This window comes from Ctenopharyngodon idella, chromosome 21, assembly GCF_019924925.1.
Source record: "Ctenopharyngodon idella isolate HZGC_01 chromosome 21, HZGC01, whole genome shotgun sequence".
In the NCBI taxonomy this organism is placed as follows: Eukaryota; Metazoa; Chordata; class Actinopteri; order Cypriniformes; family Xenocyprididae; genus Ctenopharyngodon; species Ctenopharyngodon idella.
This window is the reverse complement of record NC_067240.1, coordinates 11487501-11515235: the sequence shown is the minus strand read 5'-3', so window position 1 is coordinate 11515235 and position 27735 is coordinate 11487501. Positions and strand designations below refer to the sequence as shown.

Genomic DNA, 27735 nt, shown 5'->3' with positions numbered 1-27735 from the left:
GTACGATTTGTACATGCATGCAATAACTCCCAGGGTGAGATTCAATGTCGAGCCAACTTTATTGGTTTACTAAACGGACACATTTTCTCACTGTGTGGTCAGTGCTTGGAATTTCTGCCCTGTGACTGACCCCTGAGTCTGGAGGGCAAAGGGAGAACACACATCAAGAAAAGCCCAGTTTTACACTGTAGCCTAAAACAAACAGCTATTTGTTTATATTATTTTCCCTGACAACATGGTCTATGGTCTACATGACATCAGTCAAAAGGTTAAGTTTTTTCAGATGTTAATCGTTAATCTTTTAAAAGACTACAAAGGCATTTATTTTTTTATCTGGCTGATACCGACTTGCCAATAATTATTATGTTATGGCCAATAACTGAGAAATGGAAGATATTTTTATTTAGTAATTCTGTAATATTTTGTCTAAATAAATTAAAAACACTAAAAACTAAAATAATTTGATTTAAATGTGAATTTAGGCATTTGCTAAAGATTACATTTAACTGTTATTAAATTATTAACAAAGGTAATCTAAATATAAAAGTAGTGGAAATGAGAATCAACAATTGAACATCTAATATTGATAAATGAAAATGTTTTAATTCTAATATAGGCCAATAACTGTTACGGTACAGATATCATGTGCATCCCTATTTATTTTTTTCTTTGGAATAACATGCACCAATGATTTGTGCACAATAAAACTGTGTATTAATTCAACAGGCCACCGAATTACACTTGTCACCTACTGTATGGCTCAGTTCTCATCTTTTGTCCTCTCCCTCCATCTATTTTAAGTTACCTAACTGTCCTCGGAGAACCCTAGCAAGATCTTGACCCAGTTCCAGGCCTTCATTTCCACTCTCTCTAGCTCTAAGACTCGCTACGCTCTCCCACTCACCTTCTCAATGTCCTCCAGTGTCTTGTAGTACTTTGCCTCGGTCTCCTGAATCTCCACCAAGCAGCAGTTTCTCTTATCATCTTCTGTCATGCCCATTTTCTGTTATGGGAAGAAGTAAAAAGCACACAAATGATGTTGGTATCATCCTGCAGGATGCCAGCTCAGAACATTTAAACACCTGCACAAGGTACCAAACTGTTATTCAAAAGAATTCAGGTCACAATCAGGATGGCCAAAGCGCACTACAGCAGAAGACAAAGGTGGACAGAGTATTTCACAACAAAACCTCAAGGGGAACATTGACAAGGAAGCAAGAACAAGAGTTTAGTCTTTCATTCATTCAAAACAACACACAAGTCTAAAGCACACGCACGCACACACACACACAAAACTGTAGGAAAGTCATAAATGTGGTTTTGATGAGGACTGAGGAATTAAATGAGGTCAATTGACAAAACAATAACAACAGAAAATGATCTAATAGAACATGATGCATTTGATTAAGCATAATCAATGGCTCTTGGTGTAATGCGAGCAGGTTTGAACATCTGGGCCTGGAGGTGCACAAGGCCAAAGCAAACTTGCCCACATCCAGAGAAATTCAAGATCACAAACAATTGTTTCATTAGAGAGCAAGATGGCCAAAAAAAAAAAAAGAAAAGAAAAGAAAAGGGGGTGGGGTGGGGGGGTGGGAGGGTCTTTCCAGTCGGCTAGCAACAATGAAAGCAGCCAGTATTGGGAAAGGCAAATATATCTGTGACTTTGACTGACTAATGTTAAACTCCAGTGCCTATTGTAATCACATCTGTCTTGGTCTCTGACGCTCTTTTTCCACCATTTTCTCTTCTCTCCCTCATTTAAGGTGCTGTATTTGCCTCACTGAGAGTCTAATGTGTCCTTGTTGTAGCATCTGTCTGATGATACAGATTGTGAGTCTCAGTCTGAGTGTGTATGTGTGTGTATCTATGTGTGTGGACCCAGCAGTTTTCTGTCTGCAGAAAAGATTTCCTCCCTCGTGGGTTTAAAATAACCTAACATTAGCTCACTCAGTGAGACAGCACACACTCAGATGGACATCAGAACTGAGTCAGCCTCCCCTCCTTCTCATTTCTAGCAAAGGAAGAAAGACGCTAGTGTTGGGTATCGAGAACCAGTTTTATTTTAGCACCGGTTCCAAATTTGATAATAATTTGTTACATTGTTACCAGGAGCGTTTCGTCCGAGGAGGCAAAGGAAGCAGTGCCTCCCCAAAAAGATAGGATAAGAATATAAAAACAATGCAAGTATTACAAAATGTAACATTAAAAAGTGTACAAGTCACTCTTTTTTTTTGTTTTTTTTTTTTTAAGGAACACTGTCCAACAGCGACACCCGCAGGTAAAGTTACAGCTGGAGTTCGCATCTCTAATGCCTCCTCTCAGCTCATAGAGAATCAACAGACACCCTAAAGCTTGCGGTGGGTTTTGTGGAGGGTAACTGAGAATGAAAGAGTGAAAGTCACATGAGAGGAGGCAATGCCTCCATTGCGTGATTAGACGTGATTGGTTATGATTGGATATGATTGGTTTGTGCGATAAATCCTGCCTCTTGTTTACGTGTGTTCCGTCAATGTGATGACTAATTAAAAAGTGAGTGAACAGCTCACCCACTTAGGTATCACCGCTTTATGTCACATCAAAATCAAAAATGAAAAGATGACTGGGGGGGGGGAGCAATCAGCTTGTTAAAATTAAAGATTCGTGTCTGTGACAGACAGTGTTTACCAAGCATGACTGATGATCCGAAAGTTGACTATTAAAAAGAACAGCTGAACATCAATACACAAAATATATTGTGTAAATTTTTACTGCCTTAAGTTAGTATTTTGGAATAAATGTAAAAATGCTTATAACACTAACTTCATAAGACTGACTTGGTTTTAATAAATATAACAATGTAATTAATGTTCTATTTATTAAAACCAAGTCAATCTCATCAAGTTAGTGTTATAAGCATTTTTACATTTATTCCAATTGTATTTGGGTTCTTTTTTCATTTTTGATGTAAATAAATAATGTTCATTTAACAAGGAAAATGTGACAACGTTAAGAGTAAGTAATTTACATATGATTTATAATAAATAAATAAATAAAAACCTATGAGGCCTCCTCATTTCAGAACACCACTGCAAGCAAATGCACTTTACATATGGGAGGGGGGAATCTCCTCAAACACCACCAATGTGCAGCATCCACCTGGATGATGCAGCAGCAGCCATATTGTACCAGAAGGCACACCACACACCAGCTAATTGGTGGAGAGGTGACGAAGTGATGAAGCCAATCAGTAATATATGGGGATGATAGGAGGCCATGATGATGGACAGAGGCCAATGGGCAAATATTACACCCCTACTCTTTTTCGAAGGACATCCTGGGATTTTTAATGACCACAGAGATTCAGGACTTCGCTTTAACTTCTCATTCCAAGGATGGTGCTTTTTGACAGTATAGTGTCCCGATTACTATACTGGGGCGTTAGGACCCACACAGACCACAGGGTGAGCAGCACCCCCGTTGGCCTCACTAACACCTCTTAGTGTTACACTGTATACACTGTAACACTTCTTAGTGTAACACCTTAACCTAGTTTTCCCAGGAGATCTCCCATCCAGGTCCTGACCAGGCTCAACCCTGCTTAGCTTCAGTAGGCAACCAGTCTTGGGCTACAGGGTGACAGCTACTGGCTTAAATTTCCAAGAACCATTGATTTGATTTGATACGACACACATTTTGGTTCCGCTTATTGATTCCTGGTCGTGAATTTCAATGTGATTTTAAACTATTCAAGCACAATAAGGAAGAGAACTCAATTCGGCACTTGCACACTGCTTTCCGTATTGTGCACACATCTAAAGAACGTGCACAAAGAAAAAAAAAAACACCTCATTTGGTGTAATTCATGAAGTTCTTTTTTTTGCATCCACTTGTGCTTGAACAAACAAATACACACAAAATTATGTCAAAATATTCCCATAAACACAATAGGTTTTGTCTTAAGTGAATGTAAACAGTTGAGAACACAAAGCATGTGTAAAACACAAAGCATGCTTTACACAAAGCATGTGTAACAGTATATTGGATCCATGCATTTGGCCTTAAAGTGACAGCAGGCTAAAAAACCTGATGCCATCTGTCCTTAATGTTAATCAAAGAATAAAAGAAAAAGAAAAACACACTGATCTAGACTGAATATCTTTTGTAACTTAATGAGGATGAATCTATATTTTATTTATAAAAAGAAAATTATTAGTGCTATCAAGGGCTGCCCCCTAATAGTCGACTAATCGTTAGTCGACGAGAAGAGGCTTAGTCGCAGGAAAAAAAATCCACAGGAAGTGACGAAGTCACGCTGTCTGTGACGGACTGATCGTTAACAGCTGGTCTATGTGGTAATTACAGTACATCGGACAGGACATTCAAGTGCTTGCCTATCATTCATCGACCTCAAATATGGCTTATCATCTGAAACATGTAAGTAGTAGCAACTTTACATGGCCGCTCGCTTTAACATTAACCTAGAAAAATGTGGGCTATTCAAGTGTTTGTGCAGAGTGTGAAAGCTGAATAGTAGCGCATTTACTGCATGACAGCTAACACGGAGGCACCAGTGCGATCACTTGCACTTAAAATACTCTGTCATACAGATAAGAGTAATACATCTTTTGTTAATCAAAAATGAAAAGTCTGACATCATTTACTCACCCTCATGTTGTTCCAAACCCGTATGACTAACTTTTACCATTGGAACACAAAGGCAGATGTTTTGCAGAACGTTCATACTTCTCTTTTCCATAAAATTAACATATATAAAGACCAAACATTGTACAGCTACAAACAGGACAGTCTTCTGAAGTCAACTATAGTTTTGTATGTGGAAAACAACCAAACATTTTGGTAACACTTTACAATAAGGTTTAATTTTTAAACATTAGTTAATGTATTAACAAACATAATTTAACTATGAGCAATACATTTGTTACTGTGTTTGTTCATCTTTGTTAACGTTAGTTAATACAAATACAGCTGTTCAGTGTTTGTTCATTGTTTGGTCAATTGTCTTTATGTGAGATATGAGCATACACAAATGGGATTTGAGGGGTTATCAAGATATTTTGGTCCCTGGTCACCATATGCTTTCACTGTTTGGAAAATTGCAGCATAATCATTTTTCAAAACATCTTCAGGGTAATTACATGATGACAAAATTTAAATTTTTGGGCCGCCTATTCTTTTTTAGTAAATAAAATTGTTGGAACTTCAATGAACTGTCAATGTGAGTGGGAATCTGGGCCTGCTCAACAGGTTCTTCATATATGCGTAAAGCGCTCAATGGCTTGTGCCGACACACATTTAAAGGAAAGGAAAGAGGAGCACTGAAGGATCATAAGAGAATCATGTGCGGTACAGCGTGACACTTACCTGCATGTATCTGATCTGCAGCATTAAGGAGGCAAAGCAGCAAATGTAAGCAGAGCAAGTGAACACGCGCACAGCCGTGGGAAATGACAGGAAACAATCCATCTATATCCTCTCTCACACACGCACCAATGAGTGTCGTCCATATGGTGTCTCACTCACCATGGGCTGTCTAACCTCCACCTTGATGATGTCCTCGTAGATGTCGTCCCCATCGTCCTCGCAGGGGACGCAGTCATATATGTCGTCCTCTCCCACATCATGCTCACTGTACAAGAAAAAGGGCACAAAGGAAAAAGTGGGTTAAAATACATTAAAAAAGACAGATACAAATGGACTGATAATTGTCTTTGGGAAAGCAGCAAGCATTTGAACACTAAGGCATTTTCTGAGGTCTGCCCATTTAATGCTCTGGGAGTAATTTTCTGTCTGGAAGTACACTAACCTTCCAAAAGGCTGGGGTCAGTAAGAAATTAAAAGCCAGATGAGTGACTTTAAAAGAAATTAACACTTTTATTCAGCAAAGACGATTTAAATTGATCAAAAGTAATAGTAAAGACATTTATAATCTTTAAAAAGATTTCTATCTTAAATAAATGCTGTTTTTTTAAAACTTTTTTTATTCATCAAAGAATCCTGAAAAAAAAAAAGTATTGGTTTCCACAAAAATATTAAGCAACATTGATAATAATAAGAAATGTTTCTAAAGCACCAAATCAGCATATTAGAATGATTTCCATAGGATCATGTGACACTGAAGTAATGATGCTGAAAATTCAACTTTACCATCACTGGAATAAATCACATTTTAAAAAATATTAAAGTATAAAACAGTTGCATTACATTGTAACACTATTTCAAAATATTACTATTTTACTGTAAACAAATGTAGCCTTGGTAAGCATAAAAAACATTATACAGTACAGTAGTGAATAGAATTACTGTATGAGGTGGCAAAGAGGAGAACATACTATGTCCTAACCAGTCGCAATGCACAATAGTCAAGTGACGCAAAATGCTGGGAGACAAAATAATGCAATGAAATATCCAGCACTACGTCATAAATGGAAAGCAACAAAATCAGTTTAACATGGAGATGATACTGATTTATCACATGGCTCCTGGTTAGGACAAATTGCAAAGTGTTTCAGACAGAATTATGACATATTTGAGAGATAGTCAGTGTCATCACATATAGTTTGTGACCCTGATTAGCTTGTGTATGTGTTTATCAGACATCAAAAGAGCCCTGAGACCGCAGAGATGCCATCCATCACTGCACACTCTACCGTTGTTCTCTCAGGGGAAAAAAGGGAATGGCCAAAATAAAGCGGGCTGACATCGCAGAAGGTGTCCTGGTCCCAGCTGTGCTCTCACAGCAACAATCAAATCAGTCATCCATTCCTCCCTAAGAGAAGAACACACTCTCTCAAACACACACACACCAGACACCTTTGCAACCAGACAGCAACAAGTTCCTTCCTCACTTCTGCTGATGTGTCCAATTGCAGGCTAAAAAAAAAGTGTGAAAAGCTAATGTGGCTTGAATCAAACGCCTGCCCAGGAGATTAGCTCACTGCCTCATCGGCTCATAGAGATCTGACATACAAACGCATTCCTCAATCCTTCTTTTCGCCCTCCTCTCCAAAAGAAGTGAAAAAAATTAACACATGCTTTTATAATGAGATGCAGCAGTATATTTACACATATGTCTAGCAGATAACAAAGAATTTCTGTTTGGCATAGAGATCCTAATTAGCATTAAACAACCCGCTATGATGCTCTGAAAAGCTATTAATGCATTTTAAATAGTCAGTAAGAAGATTACTTACATGCTACAGTAATATACCATGACTTTGCTATTATATAACACTCCATGTTTTTAAGCAGAATACATGTTTATTTCAATGCAAATGTAAGCTACTACTAAAGAAATGCTTTGCTAAAGGAACAAAAAGAAGAAATGATTTGATTTTCTGCAGCAATCCCTGGCCAAATCCATTTATTCGCGAAAAACTGAAAGTTAACACCTGGTAAATTTGTTTCACAGAACACAATATTTTGTTTAAAAAAAAATAAAAATAAAAAATAAATAAATAAAACTAACAAACAAGCAGCCAAACCTGGTTTACTGATCTTTTGGCTGGTTTTAGAGGGATTTGGGAAACTTTTCAGCTGGTAATGCTGGGAGACAAATTCGCTGCCCAGCTAAACACCTAATTGGCGAGGCTGGGAGAAACTTTTAAACTAGCTAAAACTAGCTTAAATCAGCCAAGACCAGCAAACCAGGTTGGTTTAAGTGGTTTTTTTCAGCAGGGTTCTGAGATATCAGGCTAGCTGCTCAATGCACAGCTACATCCTGCACCTGTGTCTGTAGACTGCATAAATATCTAAGCCATCACCGTGTTAGCTTATAAACAAAGCAATTTCACTGAATCATGGAAAAAAACTGGCATAGATGTACTGAAGCAAGCTGGAGTGAGTTGCCAATTGTTGGAGGATTATTAGCCTGGCAAGAGCTGCTGGGTGTTAATCCATCTCTGTGACCTTCTATACCTGCACATCCAGAACAGCAATTTTATAAAGAACTTCAACACCTTCAGTCACTCATCTGACTTTCAGAACAAATAATACTTAAGAGTATAATTTTTCAGTATTTAATTTATTTGAGTGACTGAAATTCTTTGGTTTGCACCTGTGGCTGCTAAATAAGATTCAAAAATTACTGTGAACAATGTATGGATTGAGGAATTCTTTGATAGTAGACCTCTTGTGGCATTATGGGTAATTTAATGTACAACCCGAATTGTCGGAAATGTCGGGACATTTTTTAAATTTGAATAAAATGAAAACTAAAAGACATTTAAATCATAAGCCAATATTTTATTCACAATAGAACTGAGAAATTTTACAATTTTAGGCACAAAATGAGCTCATTTCAAATTTGATGCCTGCTACAGGTCTCAAAATAGTTGGGACGGGGGCATGTTTACCATGGTGTAGCATCTCCTCTTCTTTTCAAAACAGTTTGAAGATGTCTGGGTATCGAGGTTATAAGTTTCTGGAGTTTTGGTGTTAGAATTTGGTCCCATTCTTGCCTTATATAAGTTTCCAGCTGCTGAAGAGTTCATGGTCGTCTTTGACGGATTTTTCTCTATAGGTGAAAGATCTGGATCGCAGGCAGGCCAATTCAGCACCCGGACTCTTCTACGACGAAGCCATGCTGTTGTAATAGCTGCATTATGTGGTTTTGCATTGTCCTGCTGAAATACACAAGGCCTTCCCTGAAATAGACGTCATCTGGAGGGGAACTTATATTGCTCTAAAACCTTTATAGACCTTTCAGCATTCATAGTGCCTTCCAACACATGTAAGCTGCCCATACCGTATGCAATTATGCACCCTCATACCATCAGAGATGCTGGCTTTTGAACTGAACACTGATAACATGCTGGAATGTCAAATTTGGACTCGTCTGACCATAGAACACTTTTCCACTTTGAAACAGTCCATTTTAAATGAGCCTTGGCCCACAGGACATGGACCATGTTCACATATGGCTTCCTTTTTGCATGATAGAGCTTTAGTTGGCATCTGCAGATGGCACGGCGGATTGTGTTTACCGACAGTGGTTTCTGGAAGTATTCCTGGGCCCATTTAGTAATGTCAGTGACACAATCATGCCGATGAGTGATGCAGTGTCGTCTGCGGGTCCGAATACCACAGGCATCCAATAAAGGTCTTCAGCCTTGTCCCTTACGCAAAGAGATTACACAAAGAGACCTGTAATAGGCATCAAATTTGAAATGAGCTCATTTAGTGGATAAAAGTTTCTCAGTTTAAACATTTGTTATGTTATCTATGTTCTATTGTGAATAAAATATTGGCTCATGTGATTTGAAAGTTTTTTAATTTTAATTTTATTTAAATTTAAATTTGGGTTGTATTTCTAGAGGGCCTTATTAGAGAGTTTGTTCAAACAAGGGCTTCTGTCTGTTTCTTTACATCTTATATTTCTTTTCAGAATAGAGTAAAATTAATTGATATGCTACAAGTACTACTACTTTGGATCCTTCCCATAATACTGCAATGTCCACAGGAGTCTAAAGCGTCTGAATCAGTCATTTTGATCATATATCTATATCTATCTTTTGTAGAACTATTATTACATATAGTATTTATTCTTAATACACACACACACACACACACACACGTAAATTAACGTAATAAAAATACTGTAATTCCTGTAAAGCAACTAGAAGGTTGTGGGGAGAACTGTCCTGTCAATCAATACCTCCTTCAAAATGACCAGTTTAAAAAAAGGATCAAATAGACAAAGTTTATTGAACTCTTGCACTATAACAGTGTTTTCCAACAGGAGAAGTACATGGATAAGACTACATTCACTTTTTAAAAACCCTATGAGAGAACTGTGAAATTGCTGAATTCAAAATAATTACCTTTTTGAACACGATTTGAATGTCATTCCTTTTTGCAAAATGACAAAACATGACATGCATGCGTATGTTTGAACAGTAGGTAGGAATGGACAAGCTAATAAAAAGAAAGGTGCTGGCCTCATTCTAACATTCAGCAATGTGTCCACATGGACAAGGGATTGTTTGAAGTATTAATTGAGGTTGTACAGTTCACCCTGAAGGACGGATGGCTTACTGCCCTCCCTCATTAGCTGGGTTGACTTTCCCCACTCACAGAGCTGCTGTCTGTCAGAGCAACATGGACTGAGGGATAAAAAACATTGTTCCTCTGAATCACACTGGTCCCAAACTGCAAAGGAACTGAGGCAAAAAAGATTTCTAATGGCATCTATTGTGTGACCTCAAATCCCAGAGGACAAGCATTAACTACACTATGTGAAGTGCAGTGATCTGTACAGTGGATTGTATTGGGTAGAATAAATGAAGGCAGAATCTGTCAAGAAAGGAACAGGTCTTTTTTCTCACTGTGGTATAAATATTCATACAAGAATACAACAATCAAAAGATCAGCTCCTCTGTCAAATTAATGTTATTAAGGCTGAGCCAACTCGCGGTTCTGGTGGGTGGGCATATACATATACATCTATGAATGCCAATGGAAAAATCTACTTTATGATTCAATATGGTGTAAATTGGTAAATCTGTATAACGAAAGTGTGGAAAGATTCTCCATTTAGGTCACAACAAAGAATTCATTGCAATCATGAAATATTTTGTGGTTTCATGCTATCTAAACCATCATGGAGTGGTCAAAGTGCTGCATTTCACTTGTGTTACAGCATTCTTGAACGTTTCCTTCACTTAGCCAACCACAAACCCAGAAAGGGAAACCATGTTTAGAGCAGAGCAAAGGATCCATCCCAAACTCATAAAAGTTAACTGTGTCAATAAAACTTCACCGCATACTGTCATACTAGCAACTCGAGATGAAGTAATAAAGAGGGAAGATAAGGGGAACAGTTGATAACACTGGCAGAACACGCTACGTGGCAAGAAAAGAGGACCACATGCTGCTGCTTCATACTTGTCACACTGACCCAGTCACACCGACCCAGCCACACTGACCCTGTGTACTAGAAGGGACCAACATGGTGTAAAGTTCTGTACATATGTTATCAGACAGGCAACATTTTCCATATCTGTCAGAAGATGTGACCTCGAGTCTTAGACTATCTTAAAGCCTCTCTGAAGACAACAGGCATAGTGGCTGACACAGATGGGTTTTTCAATAGCTGCTGTACATTTCATGACAGCAGCGTGGCTGAGAGCTAATATAATAGTGATATATAACAGTTTAATAATAGTAAATGAAATGTACATTCTGACTTGCTGAGAATTTAATTGATTAAATTATCACTTATTTGACATAATATTTACTTGAAATTCCTTCAGTTCACAAATATTTAAAATTACAAAACATTTTATATGGTTTATTAATTTACATGGTTTATCAAATTGATATGGTTTATTAATAAACGTGCGATTAGTCGACTAATCGCTTAAAATGAATGACTACTAGTTAAACAGAGAGAGACGGCAGAAAGCGCACACTGTTTGCTTTCATTATTTTACAAAAGCATGTTTTGTTGTTATTGTGAGTGCACACAAATAAAAGTAGACTCTTCACAGATGCAAAAGATGTGTTACTCTTATCTGTATGACCAAAAACACTTGAAAAGCACACATTTTCACATCTAAAGTGATGTAAAGTTGCTACTACTAACTTGTTTGAGATGATAAGCCATATTAAAGGTCAATGAATGATAGAGGAGCGTTTGGATGTCCTGCTTGATGTACTGTAATTACCACATAGACCAGCTGTTAACGATCGGTCCGTCACAGACTTTGTGACTTCGCCACTTAGTGTGAATTTTTTTCTTCCTGCGACTAAGTGACTAATACAATTTTGGTCGACTACGCCTCTTCTCGTCGACTAACGGTTAGTTGACTATTAGGGGCATACAGTATATATACAGTTTATTCACACAGAGTGACTTGAATACAACACTCTTTTATGAACAATTTAGACAGACAAAAATGGCTGTTTGATATGATAATGAAGAAAAAAAAGCCTAATTAAACAAATTACATTTTGGGAGAAAAGAAAAAAACAATTACACAATTATTTAATATTATTTCTTAGAAAAATATATACTTAAACTGCTTCACTACTTATAAATATTTGAAAAACTTTTGTCTACAAAATCATGTTTTAAGTCACGTGGTCTACACTGAATTTTTTTCCCCCTAACTTAATTAGGAGTTCAATCCAAATATATATAAAATTCAAGATTACTTAATCCATTTGTGTTGGGACTATATGAATCATTTTTGTTGCATTAACTGAAACTGGGAAGTGGATTGCTGTTCCCAGCATGTATTGCATAGAGCTGGATCAGAAGAGTAAATGTTAAAAATTAAGTGTTATTTAATGTGTTTTTTAGTGAAGGGAAAGACCTGTTAATGTTTAATGTTCAGTTATGGCATTTAAAATAGTTTCAGTTATGTTGATGTTTTTGTGGTTACCACAGTACTGAAGAGTAGAACTTAAGGGTGCTTTATAGGTGGCTGCATGTGTTAGGACTATAATACATGTTGCTTCACTCTATGAGCAATAACTGTGCTAATGCTAGTGCAGTAACAAGTAACTACCTACATGCACAGTGTTAGCTGCAGAAAGTCTTTTAGACGTACGAAATAAATGAATGGCAAACACTAACAGGTCTTTTCCATTTACTCGAAATCACAGACTTAAATATATATATGATTCTACTTAATATAATTGAGCTGAAATAACTAAAAACTTTATTTGACTAAGGTCAAATAAAATGTGTTTAAGATGAAGATAAATTAATTAACTTTTTTAGTGTAAAGAAACATTTTAATGAAATCTTTGTCATATGCTACCTATAGAATGGCTTGTGAGGGCTGAATAAACAGTAATGTGGCATGTTGATGGAAACATGCAGGTTCTTGGAGCAGGAAACTACTTGGTTGAGATGTTCTGTACATTATTTGAGGATTCTACTGAATGTTAGTTAAATTTCCAAACCCGTCCATCATCTTGACTGAATAGGTCGCTGGCTGCAGAGTTCAATCTGAGGTGCCAGGAGAGACAGGTGCCAATGGCAGTAGTTTGTCCCTCCTGAAGGCTCAGAGTGCTTTGGCCTGAGGCTCCTGTACCCACAATGCCTCAGGTGAGAATGTAAAATAGTAGCAACCAGTTAGGATGAAGTAAATCATTGCTGACATGATGTACATCCAAACATCTCATTGCTATTTGATGGAGAAAGAGACACAGTCTGCTTGCTAAAATTGAACAATTTCATGCTTTGTCAGTTTTTGGATGAACACATTAAATATAGTGGAAAGTGACAATGATGCTGGGAAATCCAGTAGGGCTGTATTGGATGTGAACTCACAGATTATAATAACCCAGAGTTAACAACCCTGCCATATTTATACCACTCAATTACCAACAGTAGTCAATTCGGTTCAGTGCATACCTGAATACACAGCGCTCAAGACCACAGTCGCTGGCTCGGGACCCGTTAACAAGTCAAAATACAGAGGTGTGTGTAAACTAAAGGCAATAGTTTGTGATGGAGCTCCCCTTCTGAACCACTGTTACATAATTTCAGAAACACATCGGCCCATCATGCACAACTCGCAGAAAACAAAGAAAAATATACATCTACATAAAAAATTTAAATGTTTAAAATTATAATTCAGAGACTGTTAAATGTCCTTCAGATGAGTGCACTGTTTGTCAGTCCCTGTGCTCACAAAATCTTGAATTTTAATAAGTATTATTATTTAAATATATCTCAGAAAATAAAATAAAGTAAAAAAAAAAAACACTGAAAATTCTTTGTAAATAAATAGTTCCATCAATTTTCAGTAAAAAACAAAAATAAAATAAAACAAAAACAGTGATTGCATTTCTGGGGGTGGGGTCTGTTGCACTGTCCTAAGGACAGCCCTGACTGTATTTTTCAGTTTAAAGGGCACCTATTATGCCCCTTTTTACAAGATTTAAAATAAGTATCTGAGTGTGTATGTGACGTTTTAGCTCAAAATACCCCACAGATAATTTTTTATAGCATGTTAAAATTGCCATTTTTTGGGGGGTGAGCAAAAACGTGCCGTTTTAGAGTGTCCCCCTTTATATGCAAATGAGCTGCTGCTCCAGGCCTAAGAGGGCGGAGCTTCAAGACACACTAATAATGTCAGAAACTGTCCGTAACAGTGTTCAGTCCGAACTGGATTCAGACAATAATGCCTATAGAGCCAGAGAATATATGCTGCATGGAGATAGAACAGGAATAATTTAGTTTAATTACGGTTATAACTTATGTTGTCATCTTGCTTTTATCCATTATTAGTACCTACCGGACCCTGTCCGAATCATGGCCAAAACTTTACTGATGAGTTTTATGACGTTATTTGTACTTCACCCAAAAAGATGAAGCGTCCTTTTCACTCCAGAAAATCTCTGTAAGAGCTTAATAAAACACAGTCCAAGAAGTGTGCATGAAAGTATTTTCCATAAACTTTTTCCCTCCCTTGCATTATCATCAACATACACAGTGAATTACGCAAAAACACTTGTTACAATTAATAAATATATAAAGACCTTTTGCCTTTTTGGGGGGAGCTTAATAAACTAGTAAGCTTTAGATCCGTAAAACAACTAAGATGAAATTTAGTAAAGTGTGTGCTCTCTCTTTCATTACTGCCGTATCCAGTATCGTTCTGGAGACTGTAAGCTTGATCACGAACAGTTGGTACTGATCCATCCTTGAGTAACAACTTTTTAGCAAAACCTGTGTTTTGTATTGTAAAATGATTTGCGCAGACATAAACGAATTTAGGTATATGGGGGCGAGTTCCCTTCAAAAATAAAACTGAGCCTTCAGCGGCTCTGATGTCAGGAGTACATGGAGACTGTTATGTTTACTCTTACATCCAACAACAAAACACCTCAATCGCTTGCATAATACGTGCCCTTTAAAACTGCTGACCGTAAGCAGTATAAGTAAATGCTGTCTCTCTTTTAAAGAGGAGTGTCTCAGTCATCTCTCACATTCAAGTGTAAACCTACTAAAGAGCTTCTTCATCATCATTAACCTTCCACAAAAGCACCTTGATTAACACTTTCTTTTATCTCTTCAAATGAACTGCACTCTTTACTTCAATAACTGAAAAAACATGACACTACTATTGAGGACAATCAGCAGTCTTCTTATTCACACTCCGTTTGGCCCCACATATGGCACAATGTTGAGAAACATCTCCAATCTAATAGAAACAGACACAGGGCTTATATGAATAAACCTATTGAAGCTACATGACTTCTGTAGGTTCAGTAGCACTGCAGAAAACCCTTTCATGCATATTTCCATTAAAGCAGACAATGATATCACAGTCCAATTAAGAGAGCTCCGAGCAGCCTGATTAAAGTGCTTGTTAAACTGTGTCCTGGCGCATCATATCAGGGACCTTTCCATTAATCAGACGGCAGTGTTGTGCTGGAATTGAACCATATTTATGGCTGTAAAAGGTCATGGGTCCGCATGGATGGGTAGTTTCATTAATTTGCTCAGATTCACTATTCCATCACTGGGAGTGCAGCGAGTGCTTGTGCTCTGGCTGGCTGTGGGTTTAACCTCTATTAGATTTGGCATTGAGATGTGTTTCAACATGAATCTGCATGTAAAGAGAGGTTAGATGGCAGAGGGGTATCATGAACTTTGAAAGAGGACAGCAATCACTTGAGGCCATATCAGGCAGCGTCTAAAGTCGATATGGATCAGTGCAAGAGGCTGTAGACAGTGGAAATGTCAAAGGCCCACATATGGCCTCACATAGACCAGGACTCAACAGTAAAGATGGCCCGATGCCCCGGGGCCAGTGCGAGAGAGTTTTGAGCTAGTTGATGGAATTCTTACATTTGTTGATAATGTGTTTGTTTTTATGCCTTGATGTTTCGAAAATGGTTGTTTTGTGAATTCTGCTGATGTAAATATGTTGCCAAAGTAAAGGTATCTAGTAATAATCAGAGTAATAATCAGTTAAAATTGCCCTGAAATGGCCTGAAATGTAAAAATGAATAATCCCGATGAAAGTGTCACCATTAGACTGCATGTATAAAAAATTATGTCTAAACACATATGAGCAATATCACACGAGTAGCTGTGCGATACGGCTTCATATCAGCATGGCTGTGATTCGGCCGTAGGCAATCACAGCCGTGCTGATATAGAGTCAAATTGGACGGCTATGAGTGTGATATTGCGTTTATCCAACAGTTCGACGGCACAAGTGTGCAAATAAATAAGAAACAAAAATGAAGAGTCTTTAACCCACTTTAAAACATATCTTTTTGTTTATTGTTTCTCTGATCTCTGACTGCATGATCCGATTCATGGTATGTATTTTATGTTTATCTATTGTTTTTCTGTCTGCTGTCATCTTTATTTGTTATAATATTGTAAAGCGACCTTGAGTTTGCAGAAAGGCGCTGTATAAAATAAACTTCTTATTATATTATCATTATTATTTAAAAACCCTCTTTTGTGCGGAACTACTACCTTGTACCCCTTTTACAAATGTTCTGTTATTGGATGTACCGATGAAATAAGAGTCTCCATAAACTCCCGGCATCTAAGCTGCTGAGAACGCCGTGGTTGAATTTCATTTATGAAGGAAATGTGCCGAAGAAAGTCTGTAAAGTTCTATATCGCAAATAATTTTATACCAGGCTGCTTTATAAACGATGGTCAGTTCCATGCTGGATTTACACAAAAGATTAACATGACCGTACATGCTGAGTTGATTCAACATTATGAGTTGAATCAACTTAAATCCACAACAACTACATTTATCCACTAACCATCCAGAAATGTCCAATTGCATTCTAAAAGTTGTAACTTCATCCTGAATCTCTCCATCAGTGTCCGACTCCGGTTCAAATAATGTAAGGCTGAACACCGCTACTGACAATTTCTGACATTTTGGCTGTGTGAGATTCTCCAGTTTTGTTGTTGTTCAGTATCTGAAGCATACGTTGTTAAAGCTCTGGAGAAGCAGATCATTTGCATTTAAAGGAAAAAAAAAAAAAAGGCGTGTTTTTGCTCACACCCAAATGTGGCAAATTTGACAAGCTATAATAAATTATATGTGGGGTATTTTGAGCTGAAACTTCACAGATACATTCTGGGGACACCAAAGACTTATATTATATCTTGTAAAAAGGGGCATAATATGTCCCCTTTAATAAGAGTTATTAAAAGCACAATAAGCGCCTTGTTTTAGTTTGCTCTGAATTAAACATTGTCTACTCAAAATAGCATGTTTACAAGCCATGTTTCTTTGGGCTGCTATTAAATTGACACGATTTGAGCTGTGACAGAGGCTCATCTCCTTTTACAGCTCCACAGAAGTTTCTTACAGGCATTGTGAGGAGTGTAAGTCTGCACTAACACGTCTGTGTCACGCTGTCCTCTGCAGATGAATGACACCTATCTGCCCTGCTACCTAATTATTCACAATTAAGCAGCCAAGAATCAGGCCTGTCACCACACAACCCCCTCCCTCATTCTCCCTCAATCTTTTTAACGCCCACACCAGCCTAAGCATCGCATGGCATTGCCATGGCAACCAGATAAGCGTTTAACGCCTGGTTATTTGTGCGAGGGTGACTGCACCAGCCAGACACTAAGGACACTGCAGATGTGACTATGTGAATAAATAGATAAATAAAACTACATTCCATGCCAATCACATTCAAATGCTACTAATTAATGCTGCATTCCATAAAAATCAGAACTTGGAATTCTTCCATCTCCCAGTTGAATGGCAAAGACTAAAGCAATGGTCCATTGGGTACTGTCCAGCTGACGTCAGAGAATTTAAATTAGCATGAATGGAGTGCTACTTGAATGAGGTTGGAAACAGGAAATTTAAACTTGAGTATTACTTACTTTCGACTTTGTCTTTGAAAGTGGCATAATAACCTAATTTCCTATGAAACACAAAGCAGGCTTCCTCAAGTAGGCGCACAAGAGATTGGAAAAATAAAGCATTCATCACGCACATGCATACAAATCTCAGGACCAGGGTTCGTAACTATTTTTTTTTTTTTTAGGTTTTCAAGGACTACAATCAGAGATCTCACTTATCAAAATCAATTTCTTTATTATATTTCAAATTCTAAAAACAGTAAATAGATAAATAAAAAAAATATACTAATAAAACAATGGTACAAATAAAGTGAAGCACAAGCTAGCTATGCAATGACAGTGGCAATTTTAAGTATGGGAACATTAACAAAGCCCTAGAACTTTCAATGCAAAGAAGTGCAAATAGAAAGATGGCATAAACTTCTTATATGATTCTTATTAAAAGTTGTAACAACAGAAGAAATCTAAGGATTTCATTAGTAAAATGCAAAATAATTATATTGCAATCTAATGACCTGTTAAAAAAAATATTGTTTTACTCAAATTACAGATATATAAGATATCCAAAATACAACTTATTTAATAATATATATTAAATACAAAGTTTATAATGGCTATTATTGTTCAATAAATAATATTTGATATTATAATGTTGGCGTACTTGGAAACGTCTGATTAGGGTTTAACAATGACTTCAGTGGAGGTTATATAGTTACACCAGTACTTAGTGGCAAGGGACTGACTTTAAGAGTGAGCTAGTAAACCATACATTAAAAAAATGCTGATTCATTCTGGAAAGAAACAAGGTTTTAAAAAAGAAAATTATTTTAACTTTGAACAACACCTTATAAGGAGCAACCGACAAGCAAAGCGGCTCCGGGGTGAAGCTGAATGTCACACTTCACATCAAAGAGATCGATTTATTGACCAGAAATAGAAAATCCCCTTAACCATTAAAAGGATACTATGACAAAGATATAGTCATTCAAACTGCTGTTTTTCCCCCCAAGAATATATGATCGATCTGAAGAATGAAAGTTGTATCATTAACGTGGAAATATATGAGCAATATCATTCTCATAGCAATGCAAAATGTCTCCATCTATTTCAGATGGGCTGCAGCATTAATTTGCATGAAAAGATTGTATTTGTTTTTGAAAAAAATAAACACTAATTTCATATATATATATATATATATATATATATATATATATATATATCTAGTCTTTGAATAATTCAATTTAATTATTCTTTTTTATTCTTCATAAATAGTCAAGACATAAAGTATAATTTTTAAAAAAAAATCAAATTAATTCCAAGTATTAGTACTGACATACAAATAAAAATGCATCCCCGAAATCACTAGAAATGATCGTAATCTTTATATGGTATTCACAAACAAATGCGATTGGTTCATGCTGATCACTGCTGAGAACAATATTAAGTACAATGTGACAAGCTCATCTAGCTTGGAATAATGCCACCAAGAAACTTCAATAGCCACAGAACTGAAAATATACCACGAACAGAAAAAAATGGGAGAATTATTATGCAGACCCTGGACTTTTTACAGACAACATTTGGGTTAAAGCCCTCCTTGTTTTATGCTACTTGTCATTATGTTCTGTTTCTATGATTTAGAACACTCACTCTGCCAACTCCTCCAAGCTCCGGTACACGTCATCTTCATTAAGCGCAGTGTCCTCTGATGGAAAGGGCCTAGGGAGATAGAGAGAAGAGAGCATTAGCCACCACACACACGCACAGAAGGAAAGAATATAGCACGATTCACTCCTCAACATCCATAATTCAACAGGTGGGTTTATTCATGAACACCTTCTCCATGATTGACATTTGTAACAATATGACAGATGTTTCAAAGGCACTTATCTGATTTCTGACAGAATACGGTTGGAACAGTGAAAAGGCCGTGGCAGGACTGAATGACACAGGCTCTTGCAGTTTGACAGGAACACCTATACACAAACACTTCAGCCCTTTCTCAATAACTGCGTGTCAGACTCCTCAGAGAGCTGACCCGCTGGGGTTTTAAATCCAGGGCTCACGAACATTCACCAGCCAATTAGAAAGCTGCAAATGGAAGACCGATCAATTATTCGATTAATGGCATGGCTCTTCCTCTAGAGATCTCATCAAATCACTTAATCTCGCACATTATGTGGGGCAAAAGGTGCTATGCTGCATGCAAAAAACATGAGGCATGGAAAATAATGTGATTTTAAGGCAAGCTGTGTCACTTTCACTGTATAGGGTATAGGGTACGCCTCAAAGTCACAACATTTAATAGATGTGATTCACACCCTTGAATTATGCATTCTTTCCATGCAACACAAAACATCATGGCTTTATGGAGCTCTTCTTACATTTTAGAGACAACATTGCCAGATAGTTTTATGTATGTAGAGTAAATGATTCAATGACTCCCTCATAAGGATGGTCAGTTGTTTTGTTCATGAAAGAATCAGCGTTTCATTTAAATTAATGTTTTAATGACTCACTGATAATGAATAGACGTATATAACGTTCTTTAAGGTCTCCTTGTTGACTGTTCCAAGATGGCGGTGCTGTTCACAAATCACTATCTACCCATTAATCTGTCTATGCTAAAAACAATAATGGCCTGACAATTACCCACAACACCCTTGCATCATGACAATTATGTTATAGTTATTATTATAGTTATGCACAGGCATAGAGCATTGACATTTTCTTTAGAAAATGTAAATATAAAGTTCAACCTCATGTTGACAGAGGGCCATCTCTTCAATCATAACTACGCAGTATTCCTGTCTCTACGGAGCTGTCAAACAGCAGTGATGGAGAGAGAAAAGGAGAGAGAGCGGGAAAGAAATATAGAGCTATAGGGTAGGAAAAACTCTGACCTTGCGTCATATTACTAGAAGGCTTTAACGCATGATCTAAGCAAACTGTCACTTGCTTTTTTTTATTTTTTTTTAGGTCAGATGCACAAAAAAGCCCCCCTTCTTAACCAATGCTGACATCGGACATCCTCACCCACACAATAGCAAGCTAACAAACACACACTCTGACAATGTGACCAACTCCTCACCTCACACCTCCCAACAACATGACACTTGAGGATGCTATCCTTTCTGATGGACAGAGAGAGAGAGAGAGAGAGAGAGAGAGAGAGAGAGAGAGAGAGAGAGAGAGAGAGAGAGAGAGAGAGAGAGATGCACTCTGACAGCTAACAGAGCACACCACCATTACCTTTAACATTAAAGCTGCTGCCAGTCAGCCTAATAGATGGACACGAACCATATGGCTGTGTATATATGTCAAATCAATGCACATACAATTTGTACATATAAAAATAGACATGAATAGAGTGCTTAACTCTAGGGGTTGGGACCACCTAAGGACTCTAAAACACTTGCAATCAAAGGTAAAAGATTTTAAAAATGTTGCCATGACAAGCTCAATTGTAGATGGCATCCAAAACATTAATTTCTTCCTCATTATGATGCAGCACAGTCATTATCGGCAAGAAAACAACCTCCAAATGGATGCATTATGTCTTTGAGGTGAAAGTATAAATGTTTCACTCAGATGTATTTTATTAAAACAAGGCTTTGTGATGAGTGACTCTAACCATCATGAACTCAAAACACAAAGATGTTGTATCGCATGATGGAATAATTGCTGATAGCAAAATAATTAGCCTGCTTACATGGCTTCATCAAATGAATCACTAATTAAACATCTTGGTTCAAAAGGACTTCCTCCTCATCTGCTTCAGATGCGTTTATAATAAAAAAAGGTTAAACCTGCTCACAAATGTCATGCTAATTAATCATGTGAATTAAACACTGCTTTCTTCATCTCCTGTCAAAGCAAATGTAAACCAATGGTTTACAGGTTCTCTAGTTACTGTTTCTGTGGTTTTTCCAGCATTTCCAGTGTTTTATGATGTAATTAATTAGCGGTTGAATAAATACCACTGTTTGCTCATCTAAACTGTCTGCAAATTACATCTAACTCAAATAACATTCTGCAGGGATTTAGCTGGAAAAAAAAAATGTTACTTATGGATCATTTCACATTTATCTATAATACACCTTTCTAGTTCTGCTGTTCAAAAGTCAGGTTTTAACTATTAAATTCTGTATTTGTGACCAATCACAAAGCTCATTTCAGAATTAAAATTTCCTGATAATGTACTTGCCCCTAAGTTATCCAAGATGTTCATGTCTTTCTTTCTTCAGTCAAAAAGAAATTAAGGTTTTTGAGGGAAACATTCCAAGATTTTTCTCCATATAGTGGACTTAAACAGGGACCAATGGTCTGAAGGTCCAAATTGCAGTTTCAATACAGCTTCAAAGGGCTCTACACGATCCCAGCCCAGGAACAAGGGTCTTATCTAGCGAAACGATCGGCCATTTTCTAAAAAAAAAAATAAAAATTTATATACTTTTTAACCACAAATGCTCATTTTGCTCTAGCTCTGCGATGCGCGTCCATGACTTCAAACATTACGTAATGTTGGCTGGGACTGTGTAGAGCCCTTTGAAGTTGCACTGAAACTGCAATTTGGACCTTCAAACCATTGGTCCCTGTTTAAGTCCACTATATGGAGAAAAATCCTGGAATGTTTCCCTCAAAAATCTTAATTTCTTTTCGACTGAAGAAAGAAAGACATGAACATCTTGGATGACAAAGGGGTGAGTAAATTATCAGGAAATTTTAATTCCGAAGTGAACTAATCCTTTAACGCCATCTCTTGTCAAGCTTTTGTTTGCTCCCCTGCTGTACAAATACATGTATTTTGCAGGAGGCATGGCATAGAGATTTCTAAAGGGAAGGTGTGGGATTTTGTACTTTCAAAGCTAGCTCGCTATTGCTAGTCTCTCTGAAAATTGCCTACCCTACCTTTAATTAGTCTACATCAAACATTCACATAGGACCAATTAAGAGTCTTTGTTTTAGCTAAAATCATTCACTTCTTAGTAAACCATCGGGCATCGTTAACACACTAATGCACATAGACATGAGCAACATGAGTAACATATATGAATGAATGTCTATATTCACCCACACAAAAATTCAGGAGCTGTGACAACCTGATTATTTGAAATCAGAAAAATATGAAAGCTGCTCCCATCCCTCAGTGATTACAGGCTAAAACACATCAGGCCAATACTAGCTTTAATTGGATTTGGCAGACACATCAAACTCTTTCAATTTCATTTATGTCCAAGCAAACAGTATCCCTGGGTTTTTATCTCACAGAAACAGATATTTGCTCTCTATTCTGAGAGTGACGGCTTAGAAGAGCTTGAAGAATATTGAAACATCTGAAGCGTTCAGTAGTTTGATCCATGATGTGAAGGGGAAAAAAGTGAAACTGATTCATTTTCTATTAGCCAGAGTGGGGGCTAACATACAGAAGTATGATTACAAAATCAGCTAAAGCTCTTCATTCATGCTGAAAGTGTCTACACAACTATACATCATATTTAAACACTATTTTTTTTTTTTTTTTTTTTTTTTAACAGAAGCAGCAGCATTCGGACCATATAGGAAGCTTTTTTGATTTCTGGTAGGTATCTCTACTATTCATATGATATGACAACATATTGTTATGATATACTTTTTTTTTTTTGTAGTAAATTATACAATAAATACATATTGTAATAAATTACAATAAATTTGATGTGATTCTTTAATGTTGCATTTGTATTTGAAATAAAATAAATATTTATTTATTTTTGTACTAGTGTTAATTTCCTTATTTTGCATAGTTTTTATTGTATGAACCTATGCTGTAAAAGCTTTAGCAACACAAATGCACACTTTTTTGTCACTAATAAAATACAAAAAATAACTGATTAGATTTTTCAGTAATTCTTTCTGCAGGTTACACTATCACTCCAGTAGGTGGTGACAAATGACTGCCTTTATGAAAGAGTCACTGAATCATTAAAATGTTTCATTCAAAACCAGTGATTCATTCGGTAAGGACACAAGTGACTGTCTTTCATTTCATCAACCTAACTGATTTGTTCAAAAACACCAATTCATTTAGGAACAAAAAAGTACCCAAATACAGAAAGTAAATGGACATATTGTGTCTAAAATATAAGTTACTAAATATTAACTTCTTGTTTTTTAAACCATTGTATAAAAGTAATAATTACACTTTCAGTCTTTTTGTATTACGACGTATAAATGCAGAGCAAGTTACATTTTGACAAACTTTCTTTAAATAACGTGCCCTGTTGTAAAATAAAACTAGAAATATGTATTTAGAAATTAACACAATAAATATTAATTTCATAAAAAAGAAAACACTACGCTTTAATCAGACAAAATTTTATAATGTAAAATTTAATTCTAAATTCAAGACTAAATCCCTCCTGACATTTTTTTTTCTGTTAACAGTAATGTCTCATCATCAGAGTAAAACTTCAAGCAAAAGGTATGATAATATTGATCTTCTATAAAAAGCAGTAGCCCAGTAATCCCTCAGTATCCAAAGCAGCCCAGAGCACCTGATCCTGTCCGGCTCATACTGGAATATCACTGGAAGGATGATCAGAGGAGAGCATCAATCTGATAACTCCACCAGCAGACTCTGGTTTTCTCTCAGGACTTGATAAAGACTGAGTGAGATACAGCATTTTAACATTGCATAGAAGAGCAGTGTCCATCAGCACAGGAATACAGTAAGCAGAAAGCTGAGTGGATGCAGAGGATTATCTGATGCTTACAAGCAGCTTCAATCTGCTCCGCAATCTCGGTCTTCTGACGCCAGGAGCAAAACCATTCATGTACTGCACATTATGCTTTCTGTCATTCTTTTGTTATGCTTGTCTCTATATAAGACATGACAACACCATCTTGCATGTAATGTGTGTGCGCATCCATAATGCATTGCAATCAGCTTGTATGTGTAAATGGATACAGTGCCTACCTCTCTCGCATACAGTGGCATGAATAACTTATGTACATTGGTTGATGTAGCTAGTGCATATTTAAACTGTACAGTATGGCATTATGCATGACAGGCCGTTGTTCACATGTGAGTGGGTGACATCCTGTACATGTGAGAAATAAAAGCACATGTAATCTATGGGAAGAGAGAGAGACCTTTCCTGTCTCCAGTAAACTATTACTAATGTTCAATTTTTTTTTTTTAAACCATTCAGTTTGATGTTAATCCAAATAACCATTGGTGATGACCTTTGACACCTATGTATAACAACAATTTATGAAAAATACATTAACTATATTTGTGTAAATAAAATATTCTTTGCCTTTATAATTTAAAAATTCAAGTATCAGACAGATTATATATGTACATTGGGTCTAAAATATAGTAAGTTGACTCTGCAGGCAGAATTTAAACATCAGTAGACTGTCAGAAAAAATGTGCAAAAATTTTACCTTTCGGCGTACAACAGCTAGTATCTGGGCAGTACCCTAAAAACTTTTACCTTATCTACCCCTAAAAGGTGCATTTTAGTGCCCTATAGTAGCAATATGTACCCTTAAGGTACCACAATGAACTTTCACGGGCAAAAAGATTACGCTGTAAGGGTACTACTTTTTTTGAGAGTGCATTTACTGAATCAACTCTCTTGCGTGCTATTTGCATGATGCACAGTGTTCCGGTCTAAGTAGAATGTTCCAAATCAGTTACTTATGAAGTTTCATGTCAGTTAGAGAAGGCTAGGTACTAGGTAGTCAATAGACAGAATGCCAGCTCACTAGGTTTTGGATAAGAGCTACTGAGTTCCTGGTACTGAACAGTGCATCACACAAATACAGTAAAAGGAGGGTGATTTAATCTCATATACTGTGAGAAACATAACTACTATCAACACATAACAAACCATTTAGTGATAAATACAATCTGAGTGGAATTTGAGAGAGCAGCGTTTCAGATACACGCAATGCTAGGAAGGGGGAAACCAGAGATCACGTCAACAGTTGCTGCACTAATGGCTTACACTATGCCCTTCCTTGTTCCTGCTACTCAGTGAAAGACCTTATTATTGAAGCAGGACCTCTATACTGTATGTAAAAGTAGTGGTTTACTTCTAAAGGTGTGAGTGACTTAAAACAGTCTATATGTGTAATAGCAAAAAGTACTCTTGAACAATAAATACAGATTAACGCATTTCTGTTTTGATTGCCGGTTGGAACTCATGTAGGCAGGAAAGCTCAAAGGAAGAGCACATGGTCACAGCTGAAAAAACAGCCATATAAACAAATTTTTTTTTGTGCGTGTGTAATGTCACAGTGTCCTTTCATGAAGTGACACTTTATATCTTGTGATGGCTAATTAATTAACAGGCATTCAGAATAACCATTAACCAAACTAGCTGAGAAGTCAAAGAGCAAAAAGATGCTATTGAGGTGTCTCTCCTTAGGGTCTTTCTTTAATAAAACAATGCAACCAAACTGTGCTAAGAACAACTCCAAAATCCTGAGTAACTCTCTTGTGAATATTGATTAGTATTTTGCATGCCAGAATGTGGCTGAATTTCAAGCCCTGTCGGGAAAAACATCTGCATGCAGCTTTAAACCAAGTCCAAAAGGTTGTGCAAGGAATGTTTCCAAACAAGACTAAGACATTTCTTGCTTTTTGAGATGCTTGAAGGGGAAATAAAACAGACAGCAAATTTTATTCAATTTTATTTGCACAAACCTGTAAAACACATGACACACAATAGACTAAAATTAAAGTCTTTTTAAAGAAATGTGGATTAAGTCGGCCTAACAACTAAAGCACATGCCGTTTCCACCCTCAAAGCTGTGACACACATTGTGGTGTAGTTGAAAACAAAGCTGCCTTTCATTGCTTGCTGTATACAGCCAGGAAATGATATGACTATAACTCCCAAAATCCAGTGCACTTAAAACGTCAAGTATAAAAGACTTGCTCAGGGTGCAAATTTGACTTGCATTAGTCACAGTAGATTCATCTGCCGACACTATCCATCTTTGGATCTTTCCTCTAATTACTTCAGACAACTTTTACAATGGAGAATCATTATATTTTTCTAGTACTAAAGACTGAGTCCTGACTTTTGACAAATCAATGGGCAGTATTTTGGCCATCCCTGTGCGGCAGCATGTCTGGTGAAGACAGGAAGAGATTTAGGGACCCCTCAGTCGGTTACACTGCACTGGCTAATGGCAGACCTGTCTTGCCTCCGCCCTGCTCTGGCAAAACGCCTAATGGCTCGCTCCATCAGCTCATTACCCTGTCGGATAAAAGGCTCTATTTGCGAAGCGGGGCGAACAGACTGGGCAAATAATGAGACAGGAAGTGATCCCAGTCGCCTATAAAGCAGGGAGGCAGGTTCCACCCCGCTAAAACACCTGAAGGGAGTGACAACCACACACTTCATAGGTCTTGGCCCATAGGTTTCGCACATATGCGGTGGTCTGTGCCAACTGCTTCTACCTTCCAGGCCCAATGAATGGAGCCACATAAAAGGTGCAACCCAAGAGAGCGCTGTGAAAGATGCCTCAAGACTCAAGACACACCATTACTGAAAGGAAACACAATCAGCGTGTGGAGGAAGTGAATTACCTGATGCCTTTGATCTGTGCAATGCTGTTGTGGGAGATTCTGGACAGCGCAGAGATCACCTGTGGAACAAAAGATGGTTTGGGTTAGCCAAAGAAATTTCACTTAATACAAATTACAACAAAATCACAACTGGATTTTGACATTTTCTGAAAGGCGCCAAACACGGCACCACAATCTTAAGGTGTTCATGTAGTTGCCAGGTGTTTTTAATTAAGTTATCTTTTTGCTAAAATGATCTAGGTGGTCAAGTCAAAAGCCCAACTTCGTTTTTTAATTTTTACTTTTTATTATTCTTTTTTTTTTTTTTTTTTTTCAGAAAAAGCTA

General features: G+C 37.0%; 1 protein-coding gene across 7 annotated transcripts in view; it reads right to left on the bottom strand.

Annotated features, from left to right (window-relative positions):
• Positions 1-27735, bottom strand: part of vav2 (vav 2 guanine nucleotide exchange factor) — a 183066-nt gene that overhangs the window by 36246 nt on the left and 119085 nt on the right. For all 7 annotated transcript variants that reach the window (XM_051876807.1, XM_051876809.1, XM_051876806.1 and 4 more), the window contains exons 3-6: positions 27411-27469; positions 19475-19543; positions 5524-5629; positions 905-1003 (exon numbers count right to left, since the gene is read on the bottom strand). In XM_051876807.1, the coding sequence (XP_051732767.1) occupies positions 905-1003; positions 5524-5629; positions 19475-19543; positions 27411-27469 (333 nt within the window). The remainder of the gene's footprint in view (positions 1-904; positions 1004-5523; positions 5630-19474; positions 19544-27410; positions 27470-27735) is intronic.